The sequence below is a fragment of the Clupea harengus genome, chromosome 23, assembly GCF_900700415.2.
Source record: "Clupea harengus chromosome 23, Ch_v2.0.2, whole genome shotgun sequence".
Lineage (NCBI taxonomy): Eukaryota > Metazoa > Chordata > Actinopteri > Clupeiformes > Clupeidae > Clupea > Clupea harengus.
In genome coordinates, this window is record NC_045174.1 from 303,230 (window position 1) to 312,460 (window position 9,231).

General features: G+C 45.9%; 1 protein-coding gene across 1 annotated transcript; it reads left to right on the plus strand.

Annotated features, from left to right (window-relative positions):
* Nucleotides 1-25: 25 nt before the first annotated feature.
* On the plus strand, nt 26-2,790 carry LOC122128714 (mast cell tryptase-like). Its single transcript, XM_042703351.1, has 5 exons — nt 26-302; nt 422-584; nt 791-1,059; nt 1,258-1,403; nt 1,520-2,790. The coding sequence occupies exons 1-5, from the start codon at nt 26-28 to the stop codon at nt 1,784-1,786; spliced, it is 1,122 nt and encodes a 373-aa protein (XP_042559285.1). The 3' UTR covers nt 1,787-2,790.
* Nucleotides 2,791-9,231: the final 6,441 nt, after the last annotated feature.

A 9,231-nucleotide genomic window follows, 5' to 3' on the forward strand; every position in this document is an offset into this window, starting at 1 on the left:
TTTGTAGGGTGACTCAGGAGGTCCAATGGTGAACAAGCAGCAAACGGTTTGGGTCCAGTCTGGGGTCGTCAGCTTTGGGTCTGGCTGTGCTCGACCTGAACTCCCTGGTGTTTATTCAAGGGTGTCCCGCTACCAGTCCTGGATCGGCTCCCAGATCCAGAGCGACCCACCAGGCTTTGTCACATTCTCCTCCCCTGGATCCGATGGTGACAGTAGCCACACCTGCCCTGGACTTCCGCCCCCACCCCCACCCTCCCCGGATGTGACAACCCCAGCTCCCACTGACAGTCTTTCAGCTGATGGTGAGTGGAATTCCAATGGACCTGCTGTTGGCCGTCTCATCCTTTAGGAAATGCCACTTTTCTTTTTGATGCTGCTTTGCCTCTCATAGTATCTCAGGCTTGTTGTTGTTTTTTGTCAGTTTGCGGCACAACTCCACTCAACCCCAGGATAGTTGGAGGACAAGATGCCCCTGCAGGCAGCTGGCCCTGGCAGGCTAGTCTGCAGATGTCTGGAAGCCATTTCTGTGGAGGTTCACTGATCAACAAGGAGTGGGTTGTATCTGCTGCTCACTGCTTTTCAAGGTGAGTAGGGGTTGGGCCCAAGGAACGGATCCTGTTAGAACTAGGTTTGGTGCTAATTTACGAAAAAGAACGTTATAGGTCGTTTACGCAACTCATCAATTAATGCTGATTCAGTTGTTGTTTTAAACCTGGATATCAGTCGGTCAGAAGAAAGATCCCCATGCGTTTGGGCTGTTTGTTCTGACTAATACCAATGTCTTTTTCAGCACCAATCCAAGCGGGCTGACTGTCTACTTGGGTCGGCAGACCCAGCAAAGCAGCAATCCCAACGAAGTGTCCAGAAGCCTGGACAGAATCGTGTTGCATCCCAATTACGACAGCGACACCAATGACAACGACATAGCTATGCTGAGACTCAGTTCTCCCGTTCAGTTTAATAACTTCATCAGACCGGTTTGTCTGGCAGCCAGTGGCAGTGTGTTCAACAATGGCACAGACAGCTGGGTAACTGGATGGGGCAACATTGGAGAAGGTGGTAAGTCAAGTCAAAAGAGTGTAGGACAATTTGATGTCCTTACATATTTGGATGCTACAGCTGGGATATCTTAAAGAAACAGCGAAAAAAGTGAAACCAATCAAACACATTCAAAAAGTTCCTTCACGTGTGAATTTGTGTCCAGCTTCGTATTTGTTAAACAATCTTTTTTTAGCTAATTCTCCTCTTCCTCTTCAGTTGCTCTCCCATTCCCTGAGACCCTACAGGAAGTGGAGGTTCCAGTGGTGGGTAATAGACAGTGCAACAGCCTGAACGGAGTTGGAACGATCACAGAGAACATGATCTGTGCTGGTCTACTCGCTGGAGGAAAAGACTCATGTCAGGTATTGTAATAGTTTGGTGCACATTTAGCTGTCATGAGACTGTAGACATGGATTGTGCCAATCTACTTCAGAACAAGGAATGTATAATAACGCTTCTTACAATAATGTGTTTGTAGGGTGACTCAGGAGGTCCAATGGTGAACAAGCAGCAAACGGTTTGGGTCCAGTCTGGGGTCGTCAGCTTTGGGTTTGGCTGTGCTCGACCTGAACTCCCTGGTGTTTATTCAAGGGTGTCCTGCTACCAGTCCTGGATCGGCTCCCAGATCCAGAGCGACCCACCAGGCTTTGTCACATTCTCCCTAGCAGATAATGCACCTCCTGGCTCACTTTCACTCTCTTTCCTTCTCTTCATAATTTCAGCCTTTGTCTCTCTATGTTGGTAGGGTATGAAAGCTGAGACAAGAAAGCATTACTTTGATATGGTATATGGGCTTGATATGGTACTATTTTAATATTCTTATTGCACTTAAAAGGTATGATATTAGTGACGCGAGGACATCAGGGTGGGAACAAGACAGCTGAGGTGGGAGAAATGTTTTAAATTAATCTTTTCTGGACATTAAGTCTGATGCATTGATAGATAGATACCAAGATAGCTGAGGTGGGAGAAAAATGACCTTGATAACTGTCATGATGATCAAAAAGTGTATTGAATGTGTATTGTAACATGAGTTGCACAAATGTTTTCATGCTAATATAAATATAATATAGGTGTCTGCTCATTCACTTTTCTGTTTATATCATATATAGGAATTATTATGAAAGAAATGTTTTAAATGAATCTTCATGGACATTAAGTCTGATGCAGTGATAGATAGATACCAAGATAGCTGAGGTGGGAGAAATGTTTTAAATTAATCTTTATGGACATTAAGTCTGATGCAGTGATATATAGATACCAAGACAGCTGAGGTGGGAGAAATGTTTTAAATGAATCTTTATGGACATTAAGTCTGATGCAGTGATAGTTATTGTCATTGTTGTTACAACACTCTCAAATACCTCCCCAGTATAACTTTTATAATAAACAGAATAGGATACATCAAATACCTCCCCAGTATAACTCTTATAATAAACAGAATAGGATACATCAAATACCTCCTCAGTATAACTCTCATAATAAACAGAATAAGATACATCAGTTGAAACAGTAAATACCTCCCCAGTATAACTCTTATAATAAACAGAATAGGATACATCAGTTGAAACAGTAAATACCTCCCCAGTAAAACTCTTATAATAAATAGAATAGGATACATCAGTTGAAACAGTAAATGGCCTAGACTAAAATACTTTTTGTAGAGTACCATACATTAGAGTTATTATTTGCTATAGGAACATAATTTGCACATCCAGAAATCACCTGCCTGGCTGTTTTCTCACCAACAGGCCAAGTGTCATATTACTCCTATTATTTATTATTATTATTATATTTAGTCATTTAGCAGACGCTTTTAGCCAAGTGTCATATTACACCTGTACCCTATTGTCTCCGCCTGCCTTACAAAGACCTAAATGATCTTACTCTCCCTGTTTGACAACCTTTTCCCCTTTTAACCCACTGCACTTAAGGCCCTCTCCTCTGAAGGCCTGCTTACCATTCCCCCATCTAATCCTCATAACCAGAGTATGGCATATACTCAGGATAATAGAAGTGTGTGGTTCTTGCATGTTCCATTTGGGCTTTTCTTTCCTTTCTCTCATCTGTTGTAATGTTATATATACATTTTATATACAATACATGTGTTGTGTCTTATATATACATTTTATATACATTGAATGTGTTGTGTCTTATATATACATTTTATATATATTAAATGTGTTGTGTCTTTCCTTTCTCTCATTTGTTGTAATGTTATATATACATTTTATATACATTAAATGTGTTGTGTCTTTCCTTTCTCTCATTTGTTGTAATGTTATATATACATTTTATATACATTAAATGTGTTGTGTCTTTCCTTTCTCTCATTTGTTGTAATGTTATATATACATTTTATATACATTAAATGTGTTGTGTCTTTCCTTTCTCTCATTTGTTGTAATGTTATATATACATTTTATATACATTAAATGTGTTGTGTCTTTCCTTTCTCTCATTTGTTGTAATGTTATATTTACATTTTATATACATTAAATGTGTTGTGTCTTGCAAAGAGTAATAGCCTGTTTTCAATCTTTTTTTTTTTCAATCCACAAACACAAAACTATCAAAACACAAATGACCAGTACAAACAAGAGTGGTTTCACAGGGGAGCCTAATTCATGACACGGCTTAGTCAGTGTAGGCTGTATGCTTAGTCAATAACTTTGTGACATCATGAATTGATTATAGTTTCTGATCATTATCAATTAATTAAACATTGGGCATAACAGGAGTCAAACCCAGGTCAACTGCCTGAAAGACAGCAATTCTGGACCATCAACACCCTGAAACACCAAGGGGCGTAATAGTGCTGATCTTGTCGCCACGGAATTCTGTACCAATAATCACATTTTTAAAAAGGTAACAACTATGGCTACGGAACCGGAACTATAGTGCCCCATCGCTATGTAAAAATTCCGTATGGTTTTTTCTGTGTATATCTACTGTTGCCACAGACACATTTTCTGTAAAAAAAAAATTGTATCGTTTATCCCCATTCTGTAGCAGTATTCCCATTCTGTAGATCATTCCCATTCTGTAGAGCATTCCCATTCTGTAGATCATTCCCATTCTGTAGCAGTAGGGAACAAGGTGTTTGTCAGTGGAGAGGGGCAAAAGAACGGTAGCCAATGCCTCCCCCGCTGTGGTGAATCCTATAGTGTTAGACATGATGCCCTCATAGGGCACTTGGCATGGACATCTCTGGTTGCTAGCTGGCACTCTCTTTGGGGCGTGGGCATCTCTGGTTGCTATGGGCATCTCTGGTTGCTAGCTGGCACTCTCTTTGGGGCGTGGGCATCTCTGGTTGCTAGCTGGCACTCTCTTTGGGGCGTGGGAATCTCTGGTTGCTATGGGCATCTCTGGTTGCTAGCTGGCAATCTCTTTGGGGCGTGGGCATCTCTGGTTGCTAGCTGGCACTCTCTTTGGGGCGTGGGAATCTCTGGTTGCTATGGGCATCTCTGGTTGCTAGCTGGCACTCTCTTTGGGGCGTGGCTCACCTGTGCCCCTGTCGGCGTGCCTCCATGATGAGGCTGAGTCAGAACAGGCCTTATGTTTATTCAGCAACTTTGTGACAACCTAAATTGATAAAAGGTAAGATATTTAGCACACATTTTGTCATCATACCTGGGATCAAACCCGGTTCAGCTGCTTGTGAAGTATCAACATGCTATTCACTGTACCAACTTCAGCGTACACCTAGCCTGGGTACCAGACGAACTTAGCCCCGCCCACAACATTTGAGGTCTGGATGTTCGGTCTGGCACTGCTCCGTTGGGGAGAAATGATAAAAAATCAAAAAGCTGTTTGTACCAATCAAATTGTCAGGGCGGGCTTTATACGATGATGGACAGATGATCAACCGTAACATAATCAACCACGTCACCAAAGAGCGCTTTGTTTGAATTAATGGCTACCGCTGGAGAGCTGAGATGTGTAGATAGAGATGTTTTAGAAGACATTCATTTTGAAAGAGGAACAGAGAAACGCGATCAAGGCATTTGTGGATCAAAAATATGAAGCAGAGTGGCGCAGCGGAAGCGTGCTGGGCCCATAACCCAGAAGTCGATGGATCTAAACTATCCTCTGCTAGGCAAGCCCCGACAGCTGAAAAAGCAATGAAACCAGGGTTTTTGGGTTCGAATCCCATCTGGGCTGAGATAAAGCAGAGTGGCGTGGCGCAGCGGAAGCGTGCTGGGTCCATAACTCAGAGGTCGATGGATCGAAACCATCCTCTGCTAGACAACCCCCGACAGCTGAAAAAGCAATGAAACCAGGGATTGTGGGCTCGAGTCCCATCTGGGGTGAGTTAAAGCAGAGTGGCGCAGCGGAATTATGCTGGCCCCATAACCCAGAGGTCGATGGATCGAAACCATCCTCTGCTAGTCCTTCTTTAAGTGCCACTCCAGTATAGTTGCCTTTCACAATACGCAGTCTGAAACCAGAATGAAAAGTACGGCAGGAGGTTTTCAGTGGGCAACAAGTATCCAATTTCACACGCAACCCCTTTAGCTTGTCTCCATCTTCTCAGCCTTTTTTTTGGTCAAATCTAGCTTGCAATTAAATACACACCAAACAGCAGAAAGCCTGGCTCTCATATTTTTTCAGGATATATTTCTGCAATGAGAGCCCTGGAGCCAACAGCAAGACTGCAGGGAGGAAGAGCAGAGTGGCGCAGCAGAAGCGTGCTGGGCCCATAACCCAGAGATCGATGGATCGAAACCATCCTCTGCTAAGCAAGCCCCGGCAGCTGAAAAGGCAATGAAACCAGGGATTGTGGGTTTGAGTCCCATCTGGGGTGAGATAAAGCAGAGTGGCGCAGCGGAAGCGTGCTGGACCCATAACCCAGAGGTCGATGGATCGAAACCATCCTCTGCTAGTCCCTCTTTAAGTGCCACTCCAGTATAGTTGCCTTTCACAAAACGCAGTCTGAAACCAGGATGAGAAGTACGGCAGGAGGTTTTCAGTGGGCAACACGTAGCCAATTTCATACCCAACCACGCACCCACTTTAGATTGTCTCGATCTTCTCAGCCTTTCTTTTTGGTCAAATCTAGCTTGCAATTAAATAGACACCAAACAGCAGAACGCCTGGCTCCTACATTTTTCCAGGATATATTTCTGCAATGAGAGCCCTGGAGCCAACAGCAAGACTGCAGGGAGGAAGAGCAGAGTGGCGCAGCGGAAGCGTGCTGGGCCCATAACCCAGAGGTCGATGGATCGAAACCATCCTCTGCTAAGCAAGCCCCGGCAGCTGAAAAGGCAATGAAACCAGGGATTGTGGGTTCGAGTCCCATCTGGGGTGAGATAAAGCAGAGTGGCGCAGCGGAAGCGTGCTGGGCCCATAACCCAGAGGTCGATGGATCGAAACCATCCTCTGCTAAGCAAGCCTCGGCAGCTGAAAAGGCAATGAACCCAGGGATTGTGGGTTCGAGTCCCATCTGGGGTGAGACAAAGCAGAGTGGGGCAGCGGAAGCGTGCTGGGCCCATAACCCAGAGGTCGATGGATCGAAACCATCCTCTGCTAGTCCCTCTTTAAGTGCCTCTCCAGTATAGTTGCCTTTCACAAAACGCAGTCTGAAACCAGGATGAGAAGTACGGCAGGAAGTTTTCAGTGGGCAACACGTAGCCAATTTCATACCCAACCACGCACCCACTTTAGATTGTCTCTATCTTCTCAGCCTTTTTTTTTGTCAAATCTAGCTTGCAATTAAATACACACCAAACAGCAGAAAGCCTGGCTCTCATATTTTTTCAGGATATATTTCTGCAATGAGAGCCCTGGAGCCAACAGCAAGACTGCAGGGAGGAAGAGCAGAGTGGCGCAGCAGAAGCGTGCTGGGCCCATAACCCAGAGGTCGATGGATCGAAACCATCCTCTGCTAAGCAAGCCCCGGCAGCTGAAAAGGCAATGAAACCAGGGATTGTGGGTTCGAGTCCCATCTGGGGTGAGATAAAGCAGAGTGGTGCAGCGGAAGCGTGCTGGGCCCATAACCCAGAGGTCGATGGATCGAAACCATCCTCAGCTAGTCCCTCTTTAAGTGCCACTCCAGTATAGTTGCCTTTCACAAAACGCAGTCTGAAACCAGGATGAGAAGTACGGCAGGATGTTTTCAGTGGGCAACACGTAGCCAATTTCATACCCAACCACGCACCCACTTTAGATTGTCTCGATCTTCTCACCCTTTTTTTTTGGTCAAATCTAGCTTGCAATTAAATAGACACCAAACAACAGAACGCCTGGCTCCTATATTTTTCCAGGATATATTTCTTCAATGAGAGCCCTGGAGCCAACAGCAAGACTGCAGGGAGGAAGAGCAGAGTGGAGCAGCGGAAGCGTGCTGGGCCCATAACCCAGAGGTCGATGGATCGAAACCATCCTCTGCTAGGCAATCCCCGACAGCTGAAAATGCAATGAACCCAGGGATTGTGGGTTCGAGTCCCATCTGGGGTGAGATAAAGCAGAGTGGCGCAGCGGAAGCGTGCTGGGCCCATAACCCAGAGGTCGATGGATCGAAACCATCCTCTGCTAGGCAAGCCCCGATAGCTGAAAATGCAATGAACTGCTTTTGTCAACATTGAAAGTATTTCCCTAGTTCACTATATTGATTAGGCTGAGGCTGAGGCTTATAGTCAGCAGACTAGCCCCAGTGGCCTAATGGATAAGGCACTGGCCTCCTAAGCCAGGGATTGTTGGTTCGAGTCCCATCTGGGGTGAGGTAAAGCAGAGTGGCGCAGCGGAAGCGTGCTGGGCCCATAACCCAGAGGTCGATGGATCAAAACCATCCTCTGCTAGGCAAGCCCAGACAGCTGAAAATGCAATGAACCCAGGGATTGTGGGTTCGAGTCCCATCTGGGGTGAGATAAAGCAGAGTGGCGCAGCGGAAGCGTGCTGGGCCCATAACCCAGAGGTTGATGGATCGAAACCATCCTCTACCTAGGCAATCCCCGACAGCTGAAAATGCAATGAACCCAGGGATTGTGGGTTCGAGTCCCATCTGGGGTGAGATAAAGCAGAGTGGCGCAGCGGAAGCGTGCTGGGCCCATAACCCAGAGGTCGATGGATCGAAACCATCCTCTGCTAAGCAAGCCCCGGCAGCTGAAAAGGCAATGAAACCAGGGATTGTGGGTTCGAGTCCCATCTGGGCTGAGATAAAGCAGAGTGGCGCAGCGGAAGCGTGCTGGGCCCATAACCCAGAGGTCGATGGATCGAAACCATCCTCTGCTAGTCCCTCTTTAAGTGCCACTCCAGTATAGTTGCCTTTCACAAAACGCAGTCTGAAACCAGGATGAGAAGTACGGCAGGAGGTTTTCAGTGGGCAACACGTAGCCAATTTCATACCCAACCACGCACCCACTTTAGATTGTCTCGATCTTCTCAGCCTTTTTTTTTGGTCAAATCTAGCTTGCAATTAAATAGACACCAAACAGCAGAATGCCTGGCTCCTATATTTTTCCAGGATATATTTCTGCAATGAGAGCCCTGGAGCCAACAGCAAGACTGCAGGGAGGAAGAGCAGAGTGGCGCAGCGGAAGCGTGCTGGGCCCATAACCCAGAGGTCGATGGATCGAAACCATCCTCTACCTAGGCAAGCCCCGATAGCTGAAAATGCAATGAACTGCTTTTGTCAACATTGAAAGTATTTACCTAGTTCAATTGATTGATTAGGCTGAGGCTGAGGCTGACAGTCAGCAGACTAGCCCCAGTGGCCTATTGGATAAGACACTGGCTTCCTAAGCCAGGGATTGTGGCTTCGAGTACCATCTGGGGTGAGATAAAGCAGAGTGGCGCAGCGGAAGCGTGCTGGGCCCATAACCCAGAGGTCAATGCATCAAAACCATCCTCTGCTAGTCCCTCTTTAAGTGCCACTCCAGTATAGTTGCCTTTCACAAAACGCAGTCTGAAACCAGGATGAGAAGTACGGCAGGAGGTTTTCAGTGGGCAACACGTAGCCAATTTCATACCCAACCACGCACCCACTTTAGATTCTCTCGATCTTCTCAGCCTTTGTTTTTGGTCAAATCTAGCTTGCAATTAAATAGACACCAAACAGCAGAAAGCCTGGCTCTCATATTTTTCCAGGATATATTTCTGCAATGAGAGCCCTGGAACCAACAGCAAGACTGCAGGGAGGAAGAGCAGAGTGGCGCAGCGGAAGCGTGCTGGGCCCATAACCCAGAGGTC

What these genes read in the sequence shown, in the direction of transcription:
- LOC122128714 (XM_042703351.1), top strand. Translation starts at nt 26, where the DNA reads ATGGTGAACAAGCAGCAAACGGTTTGGGTCCAGTCTGGGGTCGTCAGC. An exon ending in TGACAGTCTTTCAGCTGATG is followed by an intron (nt 303 to 421) that starts GTGAGTGGAATT and finishes GTTTTTTGTCAG; the next exon opens with TTTGCGGCACAACTCCACTC. An exon ending in GAGGAAAAGACTCATGTCAG is followed by an intron (nt 1,404 to 1,519) that starts GTATTGTAATAG and finishes ATGTGTTTGTAG; the next exon opens with GGTGACTCAGGAGGTCCAAT.